At 35.2% G+C, this 25,619-nt stretch overlaps 1 protein-coding gene across 11 annotated transcripts in view; it reads right to left on the bottom strand.

Moving 5' to 3' along the window:
- Nucleotides 1-25,619, bottom strand: part of shank3a (SH3 and multiple ankyrin repeat domains 3a) — a 1,684,705-nt gene that overhangs the window by 202,222 nt on the left and 1,456,864 nt on the right. For all 11 annotated transcript variants that reach the window (XR_005634694.1, XM_039761519.1, XM_039761518.1 and 8 more), the window contains one exon: nt 3,851-3,926. Coding sequence is in view for 10 of the 11 variants with exons in the window: in XM_039761519.1 (XP_039617453.1) it covers nt 3,851-3,926 (76 nt within the window). In the remaining variant the exon portion in view is untranslated. The remainder of the gene's footprint in view (nt 1-3,850; nt 3,927-25,619) is intronic.

The following is a 25,619-nucleotide window of genomic DNA, read 5'->3' as shown; positions in this document are numbered from 1 at the left end:
ATCTCCTAACTACAGGGTCACAGGGGTCTGCTGGAGCCAATCCCAGCCAACAGAGGGCGCAAGGCAGGGAACAAATTCCGGGCAGGGCGCCAGCCCACCGCAGGACACACACCCACACACCAGGCACACACTAGAATCACCAAAGCACCTAACCTGCATGTCTTTGGACTATGGGAGGAAACCGGAGCCCCTGGAGGAAACCCATGCAGACACGGGAAGAACATGCAAACTCCATGCAGGGAGGACATGGGATTCCTTACTGCAAGGCAGCAGCGATACCCACTGCGCCAGCGTGCATTGTGTCAAATGCAATTTGACCACAACAATGCCATTTCTTGTTAACCCCAGTTATCATGTCTTAATTTTATACTATTGAAAGGAGAGAGAGCTCAACATTATGTTGCACTGGACTAATGTGGGTAACACTGTTATCTCTGAGCTTTCACTGTGAAGGGCATTCACGCAACTTGTATTTTCTGTCTGTCCCAACTTACAGGGAAAACTTAGGGGTTAGATGCAGGATTGGCACTCCAGCCACTGTAAAAACCTTACACTGTTTAAGTATGGTGTTGAGGTGTCACCCGCTGCACTCAGATACCAATCCAGGTAGTTAATTGTGTGGTGGATGCAGCAATGCAGTATCAGTGCATGTTCCCGACTTCCTCCTCCTCCACAGCATGTGAACTCAGCATTAGAGTGGGAAAAGTTGGAGGACCAATGTGATGTCCAAACGAATATTTTAAAATTTGTAACTTAACAAAAGAAGTGTTTTAAAAGATTGTACCCTCTGGTGAAATAATACCTAAAGAATGCGTAAAGGACACAGGCCAAATTATGCAATTATAGAACCATATTCTGTGAGTTTATGTTCAGGATAGAGTTATATTTGTAGTTCTTATCTATCATTATCATCTTTTTGCTCAATGGCAGCAGCCATTTAGAGTAAAGAAAATGAAAGGCTTTGTAGATTACCCGATATTACAACTAAATAAAAGATACAAAGAACAAATCTACTACATCAACCTCCTTGATCCTTAGGTTCTAAGTGTTGCTGACTCAGGACTAAGCTTAGTATTAACCTTAAACAAAATTTCAACCACAGTTGTTCTCTAACGACAGGTCAGTTATGAAAGGCAAGGTCAAAAATATTGTGAATACAAATCATTATTTAAGCAGTCTGGTCCCACACGATATCCAAACAGATCCTGAGGTTGTAAGCATTTTGACTTTTTCAAGACTAAGTAGTTGGGGTTTATAGTGGGCTAAGGACAAAGCCACAAGTGTCCAAAATGGAGACCAACTCCGCTTGGATGCCCAGAGACCTTTTCTTGGTTCAGTGGGACATTATCATAAGCTTATATCATGCTTCTCTGAGAGGACTAGTCCTCTTACTAAGCCTTGTTAAAATGAATGTTCCCAACACAGTGCTAAGGAGTCTTTCTGCTGAGGCTGCATTTCTTGACTAGAATCGAGCTCTATCTATTGATTATCTACTAGTTTCTCTCTTCCCATTTCCCTCCCTGAAAATACAAGACATCAAAATAAGACTGAGACCATTGCTGAGTCAGATCTTTGGTAGTTAAGAGTACACCATTCTTTCCCAGGGAAGGGTTTTAGAAGAGCTCAGAGAGGCCAAGTTTCTATCTGTTTTCTTTACAGTTCTGAAGTCACACATCCAAAAGAAGAACTGTGACCCTTCCACATGCTTCATCTATTTGTCAGTCTACTGCTGCTTGCACCATCAATCTCTTTAAAAAGATCTCCAAGACAATTCAGATTTGTCTCTGATCGCTCATAAGAAAAGCACTGCCCCATCATCAAATATCATGGAAAAGGAACATCTTTTAACTGCTTTTCAACATTAAACAGAGTATCACCCATTAGTGACAGAAACATATTTTTTGCTATCTCTGTCCTTTTCTTTTACAGTATTAATTTAAGTTACAATTCCCAGCTGAATTAAGAATTCCATCATGTACAGAAAACTTTCAATCTGATCACATCACAGTTTGACAAGCCTACAACAAATATGACAAAAACAATCATGCTACTATTGGTAGAAAATCATCCAGCTGTTTGAGAGAAACATATTCAGTTTAAGGCACAACTGAAAGAATACTGCCAGGAACGTAAATAATGTCAGGCAGCTGCAACCATTATGACATCAAATAGGAAGGCAGTAGGTTATAGGTTTGATTTCTCTCACTGGATATTGCTATAACCCTTAATATGTCATTTCACTTACCAGTGCTCTAGTTATATAACTATAACTAAATTTTACTTTGTAAAATGTGTATTGTAGTGCGCTTTTCAAATTGTTTAAATGGCTTCTCAGTGTAAAGCCAGAACATAAATATATGAAATATCAAATGTTTAATGTATAAACTGATTTAATTATATCTCCTTTGATCATCCTGTGTTTTCTGCAGGTATCAAATAAATTAATTTAAAATCATTATCACATCTGCAAAACAGATACAATTAGAGCACTGACTTCAAAAATTAGCTTCTACATTAAATACTCCCATTAGCTTACAATTATTATCACCGTAATTATTATACATTGATCAGTAACAACATTAAAACCACCTGACTAATATTGTGCCGCCAAAACAGCTATGACTCATTGAGGCATGGAATCCAGAAGACATCAAAAAGTGTCCTGTGGTATCTGGCACCAAGAAGTTAGTAGCAGATCCTTCAAATCTTGTAAGTTATGAGGTGAGGCATCCTTGTATTGGACTAACACATTCCACAGATGCTTGATCCGATTAAGATCTGAGGAATCTGGAGGCCAAGTCAACACCTTTGATTCTTTAGCAAGTTTGCCAAACCATTCCTGAACAATTTTTACAGTGTGGTAGGGCACATTGTCCTGCTAAAAGAGGCCACTGCCATCAGGGAATACTGTTGCCATTAAAGGGAGTATGTGGCCTGCAACAATCTTTAGGTAGTTTATACAGGACAAAGTAACATCCACATAAATGCCAGGACCCAAGGTTTCCCAGCAGAATATTGCCCATAGTATTACACTGTCTTTGCCAGCTTGCCTTCTTTCCATAGTGAATCCTACCGCCATTTGTTTCTCAAGTAAATGACACACGTGCATCTGTCTGTTCAGATGATCTAAATGAAAACGTGATTCATCATACCAGGCCAACATCTCCCACTGTTCCACGGTCCAGATCTGATGCACAAATGCCTATTGTACAGTAGGTGCTTTTGGTAGTGGACAGGGATCAGCAAGTCCACTCTGAGTGGATTGTGGCTAAGCACTTCCCATACTCAGCTGCTAATGTGTGTTTTGACACCTTTTTCTCATGGCCAGAATTAAGTTTTTCAGCAATCTGTGCTGCAGTAGCTCTTCTGTGGGTATCCTTCGCTCCCCACACACATCAATGAGCCTTTGGTGACCATGACATCACTATTGCACTTCTCCTTCATTGGAGCCCTTTTGGTAGGTACTAACCACTGCATTCTGGGAACATCCCTCAAGAGCAGGGAGAGCAGGAGATGCACTGACTATGTCATCTAGCCATCACAATTAGACCCTTGCCAAAGTCATTTAGATCCTTACCCTTGCCCATTTTTTCCTGCATCCAACACATTACCTTCAAGAACTGACTATTCCCTTGCTGCCTAATATATCCCTGCCCTGGACTTTAACTGTCAGTGGTTTTAATGTTGTGGCTGAACAGCCTAAATGCTCTCTTCCAAAGTGATCCACACACCTCTAATTCCTTAATAAAATTCAACAAAGTGTATAAAAGGCTTTGCAAACTAAATTTTAAATATTTTGACATGCATACAAAGCAAAGTACTTTTATTTGTTAAACTAAGCCAACCATACCTGTATGATGTGAAATTGTCATAAGAGCCAACTGTGTAGTGTCGGAAGAGTCTCTTTGTCCTGTCTTCTCGTGTTTCTAAACACGAAAAAAAAAATAAAAAGTTCAATTACATATACAGTAGGTACACTGGAAAACTTGCATATAACATTTGAAATTAAAACAGTTCTTTCTTTCATTGACCAAAATACTGTAATACCTTGTCTTACGTCTATTTGTGTTATGTCAAATTCGACTTTACGTAAATTTTTTGTTAAAAATATATGGAAAAAAATGCAAATTGTCTTAAGTCGGTTTATACAACCATAGTGTCCGTCAGCCTGGTGATAACTGGGCCCTGGCGCTGTGCTGATTTTAAATAAACAATCTCAGCCCACAAGAGTGCAGGCTCTAATCAGGTGTGATCAAGCTTCGCTCAGAGGATGGCTGCGTGTGCCTGCCTGATTACAAAGACACTTGCAAGTAAATGCATCAGGCAGGTGCCTCATTAATTCCTTGGAGGGCGGGTGCGTTCACACCTGTGCCTGAAGAAGAGCATTAATATAAGAGGAGCCTGCATGAGAGTTGGGGGGGGGGGGTTGAGTGGGGCAAAAAACAAGAAAGGCAGAAGCAGAACTGTGAGCATAGGCAGGAGATGCAAGATGAGCCAGTCAGCCAGGGTGTGAAAGGCAGCGCAGTGATTGTCCCTACAACAGAGCAAAGGAGCATCGCTTTAGGGGTGATTCGTCTACATTGATTTATTGTTGTGGAGTGGGAGCGTTCGTGGTGGAGACCTACCCCAGGGATTTGAGGTATGCCGGGGTGGGAGATGCAAGAAAAGGAGGTCAACCGACCTCAAGCAGTCTGGCCAACACCACTCATGGCAGACAAGGCGGGGGTCAAGTTTGTGAGGATATCTTCAATGTAACCTTCACTTCCTCCTTCTCCAACTTCCATGTCATCCCCACCGAGCAACATCAATATGTAAAAGTTTTGGTAAAAAATGTTATTTATCTTTCTTTAAATGTATAAACTTTAATAATGCTAAATTAATGGAAATGCTTATTATGTGTTTATAGGGGGTCTAAATTGTTTTTTTTAAAGGGGTTTTTCATGTTAAGTCATTTTTTAACTTAAGTCGTGTCTTTTTGTAACTAATTACTGACATAGGATGAGGTATTACTGTAGAAGGAAATAGTCTTAAACAATTGCATGATATTTTGAGAGGCACACAACATAGTTGTGAATTACATTTTTTCATTAAAACTTGGTGAGTGAGAAAATATTTATAAAAAAAAATCATTATTTGTATATATGTTTTGAAAGATTGCTTATTTTCAGTTACCAAGTCACAGAATAAGGAGCAGAATAAAACGTTTTAATTTGAGGATTACCACTATTAAATAACAAAAATGAAAAAAGTATCGCACTGAAAAGAAGGTCAGAGATACAATGCTTCAATTGGCAACTTTTAAGGACTATCAAGCTGAAATGTGTTTTCTCCAAGGTCTTTGTTTATAAGCATGAGAATAACCATTTCTTCTTTTACCTCTTTCATATACACAATGATTCAGTCCTTCACCAACATAATTGGATAATATTATCCAGAAATGACAGGACAACACAAAATACCACCGAGCTTCAGTACACAGAAGTCTTATTAGCAAGTAATTAAATCTTCATGAGGAATGAAGATTTTATAAACTTTAACATATTAAGTGTGAACAGTAACACTGTAATTGAAGGACATTTCTAGTTATTAATACTGGGAGCTGAACTATAACTAATCAGAAAATGACCATGATTTTTACTGTTGAACGTTAAATGTTTTGCAAAATAACAGTAAATAGCATGTGGTCTGCTCAGACTACAGCTTTGCCCATTTGAGAATCTCTGAGTGTACTGGTGCACAAAGCCAGAAGCATTTTATCCACCTTTTTTATTGTAGGGGTCCTTAGATACTCAAACCACTATAGAACATCTGGATGTTTAAGTGACATTAATGCACCCATGAAAAAAATATCAAATTTTAAGAAAATGTAATCGTAATTAGTCAATCATGAGTTAGTTAAAACATATGCAGAAGACATTTTCCTTTTGGCCAAAACCAACAACTTCAGACAGCAAGCTCAATTTAAGGCTAATGCTTACTCTATATATGGTTAACTAGCGGACTAGTATATCCCACTTTTCTTAAAAACATAATTTAACCATAAACAATAGCAGCCCTTTTCTAACTATATATACCATATACAATTAATAAACAAGCAGATTCAGAGAACAAGGACATTAGTAAAGTGTACATTCCCACATCATTCACAAGGAATACTGTATTTTAAACAAGCATCAAATGTTTGAGTTTTCATTTATGGCTCTTGTGGAAACTGAATTTGAACACTAGTTTAATGTGCACTTAGCATGTGAAGTAGGTGCACTATTAAAATGGAATTAACAGCTACATTGCCTGCTGGGTTTGTTCGGGGCCACCTACTCTTATGAGCTTATGTTTAAAGGCTAAAGTATGATTTTGATATTTTACTAATAACAAGAGTTTAATCATTAAGAAAAAGCAGTTAGGTAAATTTTATCTAGTATAGCAGAAACAAGCATAGCTTCAAAATATAAAATAAATTAAGCTTAAAGCATCTTTTCCAATAGTATGCTTGCTGTAACAATTGTAGTTAGACTAGTTTCCTGTTTCCAGGTTCTATTAGGCTGAAAAATGGAACTTGTGGTTAGCTGAACTACGCAAAAAAGTTCAAGAAGGTGTAGACATGCAGAAATACCACATATCAGTGCATTTTTCATACCTAAAGATCATGAACTCATGAAACTGATGGACTGCCAGTAAGCCTAGTGGACCTGGTCAGTTAGGATAATTTAGGGTATTACCGTTTTGCCATATCCTGTTAGCAACTGTATGTAACAATTAATGTTAAAGGTCTTTTGCTTATGTAATGAATTTCCTTGGAACTGTACTATAACTGGTAAAATGCATAGAAAAGCACTACTTTGTAGCATTTGTTGCCAGCCTGGTTCACATGTCTCTGTGAGTGTGAGTGTGCTTACTACAATAGCGAGGATAATGTAAATAGTAAGGTGGAATATTTTAATACTAAAGTGAGAGCTGCTGCTGACATAGTCACTCCTGAAAAGAGTGTTAAAAATCCTCTATCACCACTACACTATGGGAGACTCAAAGAGTGTCTGATCTAAAGAGAACATGCCGAAGAGCTGAGCATTAATGGAGATATACGAAAATGATCATTCACTGTGAGATACTGAAGGACAAAATAACAAAATACAACAACATAGTTCCCCTTCTGAGGTGGTGTCATTTCTCTAGAATTATAAATAACAATGCTAGTAATCCCACAGTTTTATTCTCTACAATTGATCATCTGTTAAACCCAGGTCACTCAATGGAATGCCTTCAAAAAACTTCCAGTGAAACTTGATATTAGTACATCTCCCCAATACTGATCCTCTTAAACCCTGGCACTCCATTTTAAACAAATTAAATTCTTTCACCAGGAAAGATTTACCTGATTTATTTAAAATAATTTCTCAACTGAGACCCTCCTTCTGTGTCCTTGACCCAATACCAACACGTTTTTCAAAGAAGTATCCGGTGTGCTAATTGATAGTATTCTTGACATAATAAACTCCTCATTAGATATGGGGGTCTTCCCAGACTGTCCTAAGACTGCTGTAGTTAAAACCCTGCTCAAGAAATATAATCTCGACTCCTCTGCTTTTGAAAATTTTAGACCTATTTCTAACCTGCCTCTTTTACGTAAAATTCTAGACAAGGCAGTCATTATGCAGCTAAATGACCACTTCAATAAACATGCTATTCTTGATAAGCTTCAGTCGGGTTTCTAAACAAACCACAGCACAGAAACTGCACTCGTTAAAGTAGAAAATGACTTGCAGGTAAATGCAGACAGAGGCCATTTATCTGTTCTCATCCTCTTAGATCTGAGTGCCACATTTGATACCAATGACCACAATATTCTTAGAAATCACCTTATTCAATGGGCGGTCTTCTTTGGCAGTGTATTAAATTGGTTTGAGCTCTACCTGGCAGGTAGAAAATTCTTTGTTAGTTGTGGTAATTATGCTTCAAAGACACATGATATTCCATATATTATTCCACAAGGATCTATCCTGGGTCCGCTGCACTTTAACGTGAGCTACTACAGCTATGCTTATGACACACAACTGTATTTATCAATAACACCTGATGACCCTGACTGTCTTGGTTCACTGACACAATGTTTTACTTTTGTTTCACAATGGATGAGAAGTAATTTTCTCTAACTAAATAAGGAGAAAAAATAAATTTTAGTGATTGACAAAAATGGATATAATGAGGGTATTACAAATAAACTTAATCCATTAGGCTTAAAGGTCAAGACAGAGGTAAAGAATTTAGGGGTAATTATTGACTCAACCCTGAATTTTAAATCACATATTAATCAGATTACTTGGACAGCATTTATTCACTTAAGAAATATACTGTAGCAAAAGTTTAACCTCTTATAACATTGCAAGATCCTGAGAAATTAGTTCACGTTTTTGTTTTCACTCGGCTAGATTACTATAACGTACTCATCTCAGGACTGCCCAAAAAATGCATCAATCGATTACAACTAGTACAGAATTCAACTGCTAGAATCTTAACTAGGAAAAGAAAATCTGAGCACATCTCTCCATTTCTGATGTCACTAAATTGGTTACCTATGCCATTTAGAATTGACTTTAAAATACTGCTTATGGTTTACAAAGCCTTAAGTAATCTTGCTCCATCCTATATTTCAGAACATCTTTCACCTTACATCTTCAAATGAGTGTTTGCTTATAATTCCAAGAGCCAAACTTAAAAGAAATGGTGAGTTGGCCTTCTGCTGTTATACACCTAAAATCTGGAATAGCTTACCAATAGAAATTTGCCAGGCTAATACAGTGGAGCATTTTAATAAACTGCTAAAAACACATTATTTTAACATGGCTTTCTCATAGCTTCAGCTTAATTTAATCCTAATATTCTGTATATGCATTTAATTATCATTATCATTCATGGTGGCTCCGAAATCTACACTAATCCCTACTTTGCTGTTCTTTTTCCGTTTTTCTGTGGTGGCGTTCTGCGCCACCACCACATGACCAAAGCACCGTGCTGTCCCTACATCAACGGATTAAAGGCTTGAGGTCCACATGACCACCATAATCAAGTTCTTCCATGTGAAGCCTGAAAATCATGAGGACTGATTGAGGTCGTTTGTGTTAGGTAGAATGCCTAGAGGGGATCTGGCAGTCTCGTGGCCTGGAACCCCTGCAGATTTTGTTTTTTTCTTCAGCCATTTGGAGTTTTTTTTTTTTTCTGTTGTTCCTGGACCTTACTTTTATTCTATGTTAATTGTATTTTTTATAATTTGTCTTTTTTCTGTTTCTTCATCCTGTAACACACTTTGAGCTACATCATTTGTATGAAAATGTGCTATATAAATAAATATTGTTGTTGTTGTTACCTCCTGCATGCAAAATGTAGAAAATAAAGAAGATTGGTTGATGCTACTTCCCACTTGTGTTCATTGCCTCCAAACTAAATAGGGAGAACAAGTCACCCGGTGGAGGAGCTTGTACACTGAATGTAAATCGATCATCACAAACAGAATTCTACAGGATAATTATCATGCTACTACTTTCCACTAATTCTACATTTAGGCGTCTGGAGTTAAATCTATTCAATCAAAGTACTAAGTTCCTTCCAGGATTTTCCCCATTGATGTCCATTCCCTAATGGACACAGTCTAATCACCTGTAAGATATTTAATTCCAACTTTGTCAATAATTAAAATTGTAGACAGTAAATTAAGTGAAACTCTCCATTGTTTACTTGATACTGACAAAAGACTTTATTTACAAAGATCTGATCAGCACTAGAAAAAAATAGGATATTTTACATGCTGTTATTTGCTAATATACCATGTATCTTGTATAAATGAAAGTAGATGATAAAACAACTCCAGATAATGAGTTAGCACTGCTTTAAATCTACCAAAATAGGAAACATCACATTTGATTTCACTTCAATTAATATGAAATGTTAACACAGAATTCTAAAACCCATCAGAAAAAAAAACTATCACAATGGAAAACATCAACTTTGTTATGCCTGACAAAATCTGAATGGAGCTAAAAATCTATAAATGTCACAATGCTTGTTGTATGTATCAAAATGTCACTGTTATGCATACTTCCTCATTAACATTTATGCAAGTCACCTTCACTGAAATGAATATCCATGCATTCATTAACAGTGTACATCATTCAGTTGTCAATATTAATCAAACAGATCACTTCCTACTTTTGATGCTAGTTATTTAATAATAAATTATATTCAAGTCATAAAATTATTGGAGTGACTGAAAAAGTGGATTATTATTTGTGACTTGCATACAGTTCTTTAATACAATTCCAATGCTGAAGCCAATACTAGCAACAAGTTAGTTAAGGTATTTATTACACAGTTAAAAAGCAATAAATAATATTCTAATTACTCAAATGATATATTTTAGGGTAATTTTTCTAGTCACAAAATGTTTATTTTTAACATTTTAAAGAACAATCATATAACACCAATGCTAAAAGTATTGTCATTACAAAATACAAGAACACATTATACACAGATGAATAAAACATAAAACATTACTTTTAATGTGATTTTAATGAAAATGTAATGTTTTAGATATAAAATGTGCCTCATGGTTCTTGAGTTCTTGGTTCAAATCCTGGCGTAGACCTTTATCTTTGTGGAGTTTGCATATTCTCCATATGTCCGTATGGGTTTATAAGGTCATTATTGTTACGTGTGTAGAGTACAGTGGAATTCTTACTTGCATGTGCTAATAAATGTGCATTATGTGATACTTTGGTTTTCCTTACTTCCCAAACTGACCTGATATAAATGTGGGTGAGTGTGCATATGTGTGTGTTGTCTTGAGATAGGCAATCACTCTGCTCAGTTTTTCTGTGAATAATATCTAAAACAGGGAGGTCAAAACCATCAAACAAAAAAAAAAAGTATGTGAATTTAGTACTATATGTAACTTTTAAAGAAAAACATTCAAAAACAATCTAATGAATTTAAAATTCCAAACAACAGATATCAAAATGAATGAGGAAAGAAATAAAAAATCTCATATACTGTAGTATAGCTGTGTAATCTCATGAAAAAAGGAAAGGGACCGTAGAGAAAAGGGGAGAGAAAAAAATGGAAAACAGGGAGACTGGAGATTAAATGATTTTAATAAAGGATGCTTTAAAAGTAAACAGACTTGCAATTGACCCACATCACAACATATTGGTGATGAGGATGGGATACAAACCCATGCACATAAAGCACAATGGATTAGCTTCTAAGCATTGTAGTATTAATATCTATGTGATGTGGGAATGTAGAACCACTGCTAGGTAGAAAAGAGTGCTTTGATTTGAGAATATTACATACTAATGATGAGCTAACTCCTTGGTGTTTGCTTCACCTCGAGTTCGGAGACTTCACAGAAGTGTTTGTGAAAATCGCCAAATGCACTGAAGTCAGTGGGGACAGACTAACTGAACCTGATTTGACCGAATTAAAATGGTGCAGTTATTATTAAAGTATCCCTAAGGGCTAGATAAACTTCTGCCAACTATACTGGGCCGATTATTGTAGCCAAAAAGGCAACCTGAGCTGTGTGGCAACAGTGCCAACAACTGCACCACCATGCCTCTGTGAGATCAAAGAAGAAAGAACACAGTCAGAGATGTGCAAACGTATATTTCATCAAAACAAAGAGAAAATGCAGAAATTGTAGTCAACAGTCAGAAAAATACATACAGTAGGTTGTTTGATGTTGATTTATGTGAGAAGCTATTCCTTTGTGTGCTTTTCAGAAAACTAAGTTTTTTGGAAAGATATTCAGCAATGGGAGAAAAGAAAAAAAAAGTTAAAGGCAGAAAAGTCAAAGTGGCATGTCATGATTGAAGCCGCTGGCTCATTCTATTTTTTGAAGTTGTGGTGAAGGTTCTCTAAACTGTCTGTGCTGATGCTTTGCATTGTTTCTTCTATCAAAAAGATAAAAATGTCTTGTAAATAGTACATTTTTCATTCTTATTATAATAGAGTCTCCTGTGCTGATGTGGCATCAGGCTCTTTCAAGGTTTCTTTTCATTCTCCACGTGGCTAATTACGCATCCATAGGGCATGTGCCTCTTACTGATGTGGAACTCAAAAATCGACCTGCACATTTGGTGAAAAGCAGAGAAAAGTCATTATTTATTCTGTATATGTTTCATAAAAATGAAATTTAAGAACCTGTATTGTTTACTTATCTGTTAAGCTCCTTACATTGAGTTTGCCTACTATAAACTGTATTAATGTGCCTTTATGGCTTTACATTTTATAAAAATCTGGTATGAATACTGATGCTATAGTAGTTCACCAGTTATCTTAGCACATTTGGTTTTCATGAAGTCTGCATGTTCTGTTTATATCTGCATGAGTTTTCTCTGCTCACCCCAAGTTTTTCCCGGTTCCTCATACTTTTGTGAATGTCCATCTGACCCAGAAATGTTTCCTACAGGCTATTCCCTGGCACCAAAAGCAGTCACAGGTATTGTATAAAAGAAGCCACTCTGCTTTACCCAGATGAGTCAGAGTTGGGAGGCAGACATCAAAACTAGAAGTAGAAGGACAGGGGAAAGGAACTTGCCTCTGGCCAGAGGTACTACAAATAATACTACAAATAATGGCTAATGAACATTCACCCACTTTGATAGAATATTTTTCCCAAGACAGCAGGAAAGTATTAATAAAAATGAACAAAAGCATTAAGAAGCTATATAAAAGTTAACTAGCAAATGTATGGCAATGAAGAGTGACAGTGTTATAACAGTTTCCTTTGGTTGTAGGCCCTACCAAATTAGTAGCCCACACCTGAGAAAACGTGGAAGATAAATGCATACTCAAGAACAAATCAGCAGTATTGGCTATATAATAGAAAACAACCTAATGTGTCTGGCCAGTCCTTTACAAGGCACACTTACTGACAAATACAAAAATTACAGATAATAATTACCTTAACATAAGAATGTTAGAAAATTAATTTATATTTATAAGATGTTTGAGGAGACCAAAGTACTCAGACAATAGCCATGCTGAAAGAGGGATAATGTGAAAACTCTATACAGAAAAATTATCTCACTGTTTACAGTTATGCTCTGTGATATACCATGATACACAGAAATTATATTTTTAAATTTTAATTATATATAAAAATACTTTCTTTAAATAGGCAAGGAAGCAAACCAAAAAAGACACTATTAACCAAAGAAACAATACTGGTTAAAAGCTAGAAGGCTTTAGTATCATTTTCTACTGCTGATTGCCAGCAATGGCATAAATGCTTTTTACTACATGCCATAGTTCCACATTTTTGCAACATCTGCTGTTCAAGCTTGTCAATAAAAGAAGGGCGGACAGTGTGCAACACAGAGCTACTGTAAGCATCCTGAATAATTGGTGACCTTTACCACCATTATGCACCATTCCTCAACAAATGACATTTCCAACCGATTTTGCCAGATAAACTGTGTTTGAGATGTGACAGTGTGAATTTCTAAAGAGGGCCCTTTAATTTTTCTTTTACATTTTCCTTTTTATGAATTTCTGCACTTCAGAGTTCTTAAAAGAACAGACAGCTGTGCTGCTTGTTGTAAGTGTAGTTGAGAAATAAGCAGTTCTGGAACTTGTGGAAATAGTTCCTTGTAAATATGGTGCTTTTCTCCTGTAACAGCTGCACACATTATTAAAAGGATTCATAAGAATAGTCAAAAGGAGAAGAGGAAAGGCGCTTTTTGGTCTATCACAGATCTTGCCTTGTTTCCAAGAAAATGTTCAAATACATTTCCTTAAAAGAGCAGCTGCAGCCACTAGTTCATCTATTCTAAACCATCTGAATGTACTTTATCTTAAGTCACATCCTTAAAGTGCTAATTTAGGATTACTGATTATAGGATTCATGTTAAGGCTTATGGAAGTATTTTAAACATTCTTTACGGAGAGAGTCATCACATTGTGCATATATTGGATATCATACTACTTTAAAAATGGGAGACTGCTACCAATTCAAAGAAGATCCAGACTATGATTATATGTTATTAAGAAATTTAAGTTATCAAGTAAAACTATAATGCATTCATCATCTGAATAAAAGAGTTGGCTTTGAAGAAAAAATATAAAAACACAAAAATACATGTGAACACATCAATGGTGGATACTAAAATAAAAATATAAATCAAAACAGCAGAACATGTAAACATATATTTAAAAAAGATAATAAAGTATAAATCATGAAGCAAAATTCAAAACTAAAATCAGTAGGCAGACAAAAAGATTATAATTATGATGATCATAAATCACATTAGAAAAGGCTATAAAAAAGTGTCCATGAGCAAATATTGGCATGAACAAATTTATTAAAAAGAAAACAAATGTATAGCAATGATGTTCAAATACAAAAAACAAAAATGGTAAACCAACAAATACATGCAATATAAAATGTAAACTAAGAAAATAACCACTTCAAGCATAAATGTAGAAACTCAAAAAAATAAGTTAAATAAACATAAGGTGAAGTAGTCGCAATTAGCAATAATATGGTAATAATAAGAAAAATAAAGCAGGTAATCCCTGTTTTGGATGAAACAGAGAAACTGTTTAGTACAGAGGAATTACTTAGAAAGTGAAAAAGTTAGTGTTTATAGGAAAAAATCTAAATTGATACATTTCAAGAAAAAAATCTTTTCAAAGATTGTCATCAGAAAAGAAACTGTACTAACATGAATTGTAAACTACAACTACTTGCCTAGTGCCAAAAATCTGAATATTTCTCTTGATTACATATGTCAAAAATGAATTGAAATGACAATGACAATTTTAATGTAATAGCAATAATATTTTAAACAGTACACCTACAAAACAAATAGCCAAATAAAAGGGCAGTATACCTCCAGATTAGTGAATATGTCTCGTTTGAAATAATATGCAAACATGACTATATTTCAATGAAATAATAAAGAATGAAGGCAGCTGATTAGTAATGTAAGCTTATCTAAATATCTAAAAGATAAAAATGAGATTAAACACACTATTAATGAAAGAACTCTTCTCAAGGTACAAAGGAAGTAAACCCAGATGATAGTACAGATGAAATAAGAAAGAGAAAAAGTAGTTTTTAAAGAAAACGACTAAAGTTCTTAACTTCATTTACACTAAATAGTGTGGTCATAATAAATTTGCAAATCCAAACGTCAATGCAGCATTTTTCTTCACCTTTTGTGAAAATATCTCTGTACTGAGAAATTCGAACCATTTTTTCCTGCTTGTATGGGTTGCTTTACCTTTGTGTTGGTATAACCCTACACAAGAACCTGATTTTGTCTGCTTGTATTTATGACCTCATTTTTTGACAGGTAAATTAATCTTAGGGCTGAGCCCCCACTTCATCACCACAATCAGGTACAATTTTGCCCAAACTGCTCCCAATACACCAATTCATTAGTCAAACAATGATCTCATTCTACAGTTATGAACAAGAGCCCAAAGTACCCAAACTCCCCCTAAACTTTCACATGAGTCTCCAAAACATGCAGCTTGAGGTCAGATGACACAATTATAAAGTAGATCATAGCACAAGGTACTATGGTACTTGATATACTAAAGTTCATCCTTGCACTCAAACATGATTATCATGTTCTTCCCCCACACTATGCAACTCTTCAATTCCACCCTGGGGTAAACATTAACATTATACAAAGTTATTGTCTGTTATACCTGCATTTTTATCACTCTTTAATTTAATATATGTTTTTTTATCAGTATGGTGCTGCTGGAGTATGTGAATATGCCCTTGGAATTAATAAAGTACTGTATCTATCTATCTATCTATCTATCTATCTATCTATCTATCTATCTATCTATCTGGAACAACCTAGGACTAGCACAGAAATACAATAACATTTTTATCGTGCAGGTTCAGACCAAAACATTTCTCCCTATCACACTCCATCAAGCCTCCTAAACATTCTGCATGAGTGTTACAGTTTACTGCTAGGACTACAGAGTCAGCAGATTATACCTCACTGAGCATGAAGTCCTCTGTCCCAAAAGGCAAATACCCTATTTAATTTTTATTGCATACAATCAAATAGTCAAAGTTTTTTATCCTTTCTGTAATCCAAAGTCACATTGAGGCAACCCACTTCTCCACTCCAGCGGTATGGCACCCACCTGGGGACTTGCAAGTATCCTAATACCCACCCGAGCCTTTTACAGTATTAAAGTGTAGTTCCAGAGAAGGTAACTGTTCATGTTCATTCAAGAAGTTTTGTTATAGGGCCCAAGCTATGCACAGAGAAGAGTTTGTCTATATAAAGTCATTAGTTTTCAACATCTTACTGGAGTTGAGGCTCCTTTACCACTGAGAGAAATTGCATGCTATGTCACAAGATCTATTTTCCAATGCTAAGGTCTGCATAACTGGATTCATCCCATTCTTACCTGTCAGCCAACTGCAACTGCACTTCAGTCTCACCCTTTACTTTGAGTAGTGATCCATATGGTAGTTCCACAAAGTTTTTTTTCAGTGAAAACTGAGCAGGACTATGTGGGTCATTCAGCCACCAGGCACTTGCTGGACAACCAAATCACACTCTAAGGTCTGGCTGTAGAAGTGGGTCCCAGTTTTCTGGTTCTGGGCAAAGTTGCTTTATTCAAGATTATCACGAGAATCATTATGGGACTTTATTTTGTCTTGCCACTTCCCAGTTTGCCATGGGTAACTATATCAGCAACATGTTCTAATCCAGTAAATATTCTTCTAATGATCACTGAAGTGTGCAGGACCCCAAACACCCCCCTTCTGGGCCAAGCTTACAACACTAAAAGGGTCATACTAATATACTGGGCAAGTATATAAATTGCCATATTCAAACATATTTGGTACTTGGCAGGAATATCAGATTAGCTGGTTAAAATCCATGTTGACACGGTGTGAACAACAAGTTTTAGGCAGAAAGTGATCAGCACTAGATAAGAACCAAGTCTCCAGGTATAAATACTGTACTTGGTATGTGATCTATGTTTGAGTCATTCCAGGCAAGTCAATTCAAGACTTTCAGTTCATATAAAAAGTAAAGATAAGTAACAATTTGATTTTTTGATACCTTGTTAATCCCAGATAGGAAATGGTCTTTTTGCATGACCTTTGGGTGTCAAAGCACATAGTCAGCCACTGTACAGAACCACTAGAGCAATTTTCAGGTTAAGGGCCTTGCTCAAGGGCCAACTGGTGTAGGATTCCTACTGGGATTTAAAATGGCAACCTTTCAGATACCAGTGTAGATCCTTAGCAACAGAGAAATAGAACTGAAAACAAAGGCAGAAACTATAAAAATGGTTATCATGGATGAATGATAAGATAACTGTTTGTTCTTTCCTTGGTCCAATCACTGAATCTTATTTTGTTTGTGTAAATTTTCTGTTTGAGTTGACCTGATCGTTGTTTAGTCAGAGGGTAATTAGCACAAATTATGAAAATGTGTATTAAGTTCTAGCATGATTTAATTGCACCCAGGTGGCTTTAAGTCATGAACTAAAGAAGATTTTTTCAATTAATAGTAAAAAATGGCAAAGGTACAACAGTGTGCAGATGCAGTGACAATGTCCAAAAACAACTGGTAGAAACAATACCACCACCTCAATGTAGAGAGATGAATGAAGGACAACATTGATACTACAAATAATAATTAAATACTATAGGATAATTCTAATTCAACCAAAGTCAATATTATTATTCATTGTGGATGGCTTGATTTATTGTCAGGGATGGAATCACTAAAAGGAGGAATGGTAGTAAAGATTGTTAACTACACTTGCACCAACCAATGCACACTGGTGTTGTAAGTGAGCCGCCTTTAAATATTGTTTATTCCCCAAATGGCAGCAACTTCTCAGAATCTTTGTAGGTGTTAAGAGTCTGTGTCTAGAACCTCTGCTATGGTGCCATAATATCCAGAAAAATGACAAAAAGAAAATTCCACAATCTTTATTATGAATGACCAGGGTGCCTTTTGTGTTGGAAAATGACTTAAAATTACTTGGAAGTGCAGCCATTTTCATCTTAAAAAAAAAAAAAATCTATTTGGGTCTTTCTGTATCAAATGTTAAGAATTCTTAACAATCATCTTAAAATATAAGTCATTCTCCTTGTATGAAATAAATTGGTTTCTGGCAAATTTATGACTTAAAAAAGCATGCAGATTTCCATTTAAATATCAACTCTGTTGGCTTAGAAAAACAAGCTATTTTTACATTTCACCATTTTAGCATCTTCTGTTATATTCACTTTGTCAGTGCGTCTGTAAATCCGGATGAAATTTATATTCAATTATAAGAAAAAAAAAACTTGTGTTACAATTCATAAGCATAATTATGGCAATATGCTTAACAATTAATTTAAAATTTTACAATCTGATTGATTGGTAATCAGATCTAGTACTTCCAGCTTGCTAAGAACTTTCCAGAGGTGAAAGCTAGTGATGAAAAGGAGGAGGAAAACAAGAAAATCAAGCCACTTTTGGTGGTGACTTTACTGCTTAAATCTTTTATATACTGTAACTGCGGGAGTTTGCTTACACATTTTCAGGAACCAAAAACCACTAGTCAGGAATACAAGGTTAAGAAAGAACAATGAAAAGGAATAGGAAAGTAATGTATACATTTCATTGAAGATGTACCGGTAAATAGATAAGAGCCTATGCTAAATTAGTTTAAAAAAAATTTAAAAATGAACTGCATAGCACATTTTTCTCACTTGTTCCTGTGTCAATCAATATTTTTTGGAACCTAAGCCAAAACTGCATAATAACATGCATTATTAGAATGTACACTGCATTATGCTTTAACAAGGAAATGAACATATTAAGCATTTCTTTTAATATTAATTAAGGTTATTAATTCTACTGCTACTACACAGACAGTGTGATCAGGTTGCTGGTCCAGTACCCATTCGTGTCTATGCTATAACTGGAAAATCTATATAAAAATTGTACCATAACTCTGTACTTGCAGGGTACCTTGGAGTATTGTTTACTATGGAAAGGTGAAGGATAGAATTAAGTAAGTTTAAATGTGCATTGTGTATTACCAACCTATTAAGAACCTATAGAATTCTGAGCATTATAGAAGCTAGTAAGGATTATTCTGTTTTATGATAGTAAATGAAAAAAAGTACAGTACAAATTGAGGAATTACAAATAAAACAATTCAGAACAAACAACCTATGATTCTGGGCATCAATTAGAGCCCTATACAAAGGGTAACCCGTTTTCTGAAAAGCATGTGCTTGTGCACAGGTGTAGTGCACAATTTAATTAAGCAATTAATATTCCAGCATGCTCAGGGTCGGTCACCTATAAAAACACTAGGCAGATTACATTGCCTATCATCATGACTATAAAATGAATTCTTGGTGCTTTTATATTTAAGATGATTATTGGTTTTGCAAAAATAAATACATCAATCAATCAGATTGTAAAACTTAAATTGTTAAGCATATTGCCATAATTATGCTTATGAAATGTAACATAAAATGGTACAATTGTGGCACTCAGCATCATTTATCAATGCCAAGGGCCAACTCAAGAATGGAACTTTATATACATGTTTATGATAAACTTACATCACTCTTCTGAAGTGCATGTGCTTCAAGATCACATGCTTATTTTTTCCCCTATCTTTATTTTCAACTAAAACAAACTTATTGTATTATCTAATGGAAAGCTGACATCTTACTAATAAGGCATCAAGCCACATGGGAAAGAAATCTTTAACTTGTACTGTTGTGCTTTCAATATCAACTGATAGTACTCTTCATTTATTCTGATAGTGTTTTTACCTGTGTTTTTAAGCCACCTTAAACACAACCTCTGACCTTTCACAGTATGCCATTATGATTTTGTGTTTACTTTCTGTTTTCAGGCAACAGATATGCAGTTTGTAGTTACAAATGGAGAAGGTACGGGGAGAAAATTTCACTCATTTATTGACATTGAATTGCCTCTTATTTCCACCTCCAGTTTACAAGGACAACTTACAGGCCATAGGTCTTTGGAGTGAATTTTGTCCTCTCCCTTACAGGCAGTTTGACCCTCTGTAAGAATGTGCAAAAACGGGTTTAAATGAAAAATCAGCTGTCACACGTACAGATAAACATATCAACACAATTGCAATGATAAATCTGTACCTCTAAACAAACTTAATAGAATATATGTAATTTATGTTCAGGATGAGTTCTGTGCTTGCTCAGTTGTCTATGTTGTATAAATTAAAGGCTATTCCTGTATAGCTGGTTAAGAAAGGATGTAACTATGAAGCTGCAGTTAGGTGATAAGCACTTCTGTTCATGAAAGGCTACTTTTAGCCTGTTGTACTCACTGCTGTTATCTTTCACATAAAGTGAGATTTGCATGTTAACATATTGCTGAGACATATATAGTAAATAAGAATCTCATTGTAGTGGTGGATGTGAAAATAAATCTGAACTGATTATACTAAATTACATTTTGTTGTCAAACTAAAAAACTTCAAACAGCCAATGCCATTTGCCATCTGGATGTGATCATTCATAATACCAATCAACAGTCAGCGTCTTACTCTTTCTGCTGATTTACAAGAAGTACAGTTTGAAAGTGAAAGTAAAAACCAAAATTAGAAAAAATAATATCCCACCCATGCCACAAAGAATAGGTGTAAAAAGGTTGCTAAAAGTTCATCTGAAGTTCAAAGAGAAGGGGAATAAAAAAAAACTGCAGGAAATTCAATTTTGTGCCTTATATGATTGCAATTATAATATAGTTTAGATGATGATTGTTTAATATATTTTATTTATTAGCTTGATATAGGGTGGACAACATACAGTAGCAGAAATAACACATGATAAAAAGAAGTTTAAGTTTGAAGTTTAGTTTATTTATAAAGCACATTTAAAACAGCCAACATTGACCAAAATGCTGCACATTAAAATAAATAAAGGTAAAAAGAACTGTTCCATTAAAAGATAAAGTTCATTAAAGGAACCAATTCTAAATAAATGCCAAAGAGGAAAGATGTGTTTTCAGTCTGGATTTTCAAATGGCCACAGTTGTTGCAGACTTGTCATAGGCATGCAGATTGTTTCAGAGCCCTGGAGTGGCTGTCGTAAAAGCCTGCTCACCTTTAAACTTTAGTCGCGCACTCAGAACACTAACACAAGTGTCTGATCAGAGGACCCAATTTAACAAGATTGAATGTAAAAGTGTAAAATTTGAAAAGAAAGGAAGGTGGCGCTTAAAAACAAACAGCAGCACATTTAAATCAACTAAGTATCAGAACAGAAGCCAATAAGGGAGGCTAATAAAGGAGAAATACATTAAAAGAGTATTTTGGAACAATTATTGACAAGAAAGGGATTACTGGGTAATTCCAGTGTATAAAGAATGAAAAAATAAAGGTGCCTTTTCATGAAATGCAAATGACAAAAAGGACTTGATCTTAGCTAACACTCTTAGTTGGGGAAAAAACTTTTAACAAAATTTATGCTTATCTAATTTGAAGTTACTGTCAAATATGCACACGTTACTAGCACAAGATTTAATATATGGTGCTAGTGAACTGATATGGCAATCAGAGGCACATCAGTTTAGAGAGCCCAAGCATCATAATCTCTGTTTTCTTTACATTCAAATTCAGAAAATGAAATGACACCCAAGATTTAATATCTTCCACCCAGTCCAATAAGGACATAATGGAGTGACCCCAGTTCAGCTGTAAACAGAACAAACTGCATGTTATCAACATAACAATGGAAAGTGATATTAATATTTTTTTAAGACTGACCCTAAATAAAACAATAAAAATATGGACCCACAAGTGAGAGGGGTAGAGGAAGAAGAGGAACAGTCCATGAGGCATATAGAGGAATATCTGCCTGTGAGATAGGACCTGAACCAGGCAACAGTAGTACATCGTTTGCCAATACTCTGCTCAAGATAGGTAATAAGGATGTCATGGTTCAACATGTAAAAAGCAGTAAGATCGAAAAACATAAGTAGTGCAGAATACCCAGAATTTACATATTAATATGAGGTCATTAAAGACTTTTCAAAGAGCATATTCAGTGCTGTGGTGTGCTTTAAAGCCAGACTGGAATATTTCACTAATGCAACAACAAAATCACAATTACAAATGCAGCTGCAATATGGAGGAATATTTGGTTGATTTCCAATTAGCAATATGTGCCATCATATAAAAGTGGTTTGGCAATTTACATTATGCTATGTGTGTTTCAAAGCAACATGAGGTGACTATACATTATAAAGAGACCAGACTGTGAATTGTATATGCATTGGTGTCAAAAACTGTAAATTTACCTCATATGTCAAGTGAAACAGTCTTCTAGGCAGTAACAGTCTATGCCAAACATGAACAAGCAGAACTGACAAAAACAAACAACAGAGATGTACAGGTACTTCACAGAATATTTGATAAATGCCTCAACAATTACCACAATATTGAATCTTTTCCTCTGAAGCTGATTCTCAACAAAAACTATATGCTATGAGGTTCACAATGCTGAATTTTGCCTTTTAGAAGCCACTTGCATCCAAGGCTAGAGCACAAAGATGCATAACCTGGTGCAAGCAGAAAAACCTTAACCTGAGCAATACCATGAAAAAGGACTCATCAGACTATTTCCTCCATCTTGATATATTTAAGTTTGGTGAAAATGAGAGTGTTCCTTCAGCCTGCAATGTATTTTGCCAACTGCCATTTAAAGTCTGGTCGGGATTATGCAATGGTAAGGGCAGCCCTTCTAATGTCAGTCACTAGGTCTAATAATTGCTCTGAACTGTTGCACAAGGAATATGAAGTGTAGGATCAAGTGTACCCTTATTGTAAAATCAATGTTGCTTCATGGTGTTCTCATATTCTACAATTATAATGCCTCCACAAGCACTTCAGGAGGTCAATTTTTTGTCTTGTCTACAGTCAGTCAATCCTATCATGGTGGTGGCTGTCTCATTTCTATTACCTGCCCCCTAACTAACAAAAATTTCATCCATTAATTTTTCAACAGAAATTATGTAATCTATTGATTGCTCAAGAAAGGCCATTTTACATTTATGTTTAATACAGTTGCAAACTGGATAGTGTCAAATCCAGTTTGAAAATTTTTGAAGGATAAGAATAAACAGGCTTTCATCGCTGAATAAAGACTATAAGCAGTGATGAGTGAATTATTGTAATATTTTAAATAAAATTGTTTGGTGTACGAATTTACAGAAATACCAAATATTTTGGTACTATAAAATTTAAACACAGGCAGATTAAATAACTTTAAAGGACTAGATAGTAAGAAAACTGAGTCTATCCCAGTAGTTTTATGTGTTTAACTTCTTTGCCACTTGTTTATTAGAGAAGCACTAACATTTGTAAACACAGTCAATATCCTGGCAGTAGTGACAACCTTACCAAATAGAAAAGCCTCTTTTAATGACCATCTTCAAACGATAATGCACAAAAACCTATTGGCCAAAGAAAACAAATGGGAGCTTTCCAGATTAGCTAGATGGGCATCAGCAAAGTCCCTTGTAATTGGGCCTACAGCAGTCCAGCGAACTAAGTTTCTGATTAATCTGCTACTATGTAATGGATCTATTGTCAATTTGTTGGTATAGTTTGATTGTGCACAAAATTAAACAGACAAAGCGTCTTATTTGTATGGGCTGTACCCAGCTAATCACAGAGATACAAGGAAACTAATGTCAAAAATATACTATAATCAAACAGATAAAGTGCACTGTACCCATGGTAACTGCCATTTAAAGAGTGGTACATTATACTAAATGCTTTAAAGTGCTTGAAAATTCTGTTACTCCTGTTATCTGCATGTATGCAAAGTTTCACACTGTTTCTTTCTTTGCTTCCACATCATGTACACAGTATCTCAAAATGCAATTTTTGCAGTAATAAGGCTCAACAATTCAGCTCAATGACTTCTAAAGACAATATTTTAAGTTATAGTTAAATTAACATTTATAATATTTTATAACTCTTGTACAGTGTGTAACACTTGAAGTTCATAGTGTAGGCCCTTGTATGTTTCCTAGTTGCAGAGGCATCTGTGTGCAAATTGCATGTTCTTTCTGTGATTTATTATGGAGATTACTTATGTGAATTTCCCCTTGGGATTAATAAAGTATCTATCTATCTATCTATCTATCTATCTATCTATCTATCTATCTATCTATCTTCCCACAGCCCAAAGACATGGTTTCAAATTTAATAACACAGTTGAAAGATCTCATGAGTGTACAGTGTATATCAAAATTTCCTAAAATGGACTGAAGGTCTCCAACATGTTCTTGTTACTTAACAATAAATACTGACTTTTCATAATTCTGACCACAAAATGCAGGCTAAACAAAACAAAAAAACAAAAACAAACAAAAAAAACAACAACAAATAAATACAGCACTGCAGCAGCACTAGTAGTAGTAGTATTATTATCATGTGTGTGTTGTACAATGAAATTGGTACTTGCATGATGAGTAAAGCCTTGATTACTGGTACTGGAACCTGCTGCCTATTACAGACCAAAATGTTTTACACAATAAGGTCTGTCTGACTACTTGGAAAGTAAAGATATTTGGCACATTAAAAACTATAAACAGGCAATACATGTTAAAGTGCTTTTCCTAATAAAGAACCAAATTATGTTTGCAAATTATGGCCATTTGGGTTAAGAATAGATACAAAAAAGAAGGAAAGAATGAGTCAGTGCTGAGTCAAAAATGAAAGAGCAAGACAAGGCCAGAGTCTAAAGGTAAATACAAAATGTATAAAAGTAAAAGGCTTGTGGTAAAAAGGACTAGGAACTGAAGACATTAATCACTTTTACACATTCAAGCTTTCCTATAAATTCCTGGATCAGGTGCTTTTTAAAATGTGGTATTAATATATTAATAGTGTTTGCACACCTTTTTCAAATGCTAAAACCATGTCTAAAACCATGTTAATTGTTGTCTTTAGCTATGGCTACATAAGCACAAGTTCTAGCCGACAGGTAAACGAATACTCAGACATACATAATTGTTCATCTATTGTACATATTTTATGAACTCACTCAGTCCGTAGGAGAATTGTAGAAACCCAGAGTTCAAGCAGGCACAAGGGAGGACTAACTCTTAGATGGTCTGAGTGAGAGTGGCTGTGCATGTGTTTTCTGAGATGGACAAACATGTCGTGCTCCAGGGTGAATATGACCCAGTAAAGAACAGGTGGAGTCATAAAATTAGTGAATGGATGGATCAATGGATTTAACGGAAATTGGCAGCTCATGCATAATTGTTCAAGATTTAACTGTCTATTTTAAAACATATGTATAAACCACCACTCAGTCACTGCTATATTGGGACAGCTATTGAAACAATAATACAAACATTTGCAAAATATATGGATGGATATATATATATTGTTTTTCTCTTAAAATAACACAAATAGAGATCAGAATATTTACATTTATTGTATGCTATTATTATTATATAGCTGATGTCTTTATCCAAAGCGAGTTGCATCACTTGAGATTCAATTGGTTATATTGATTTTGTTTTTCCAATTGGAAAACAGGCAGGTGAAGTGAC

The sequence above is a fragment of the Polypterus senegalus genome, chromosome 8 (assembly GCF_016835505.1).
Source record: "Polypterus senegalus isolate Bchr_013 chromosome 8, ASM1683550v1, whole genome shotgun sequence".
Taxonomy (NCBI): Eukaryota; Metazoa; Chordata; class Cladistia; order Polypteriformes; family Polypteridae; genus Polypterus; species Polypterus senegalus.
This window is presented reverse-complemented; position numbering and strand designations above follow the sequence as displayed.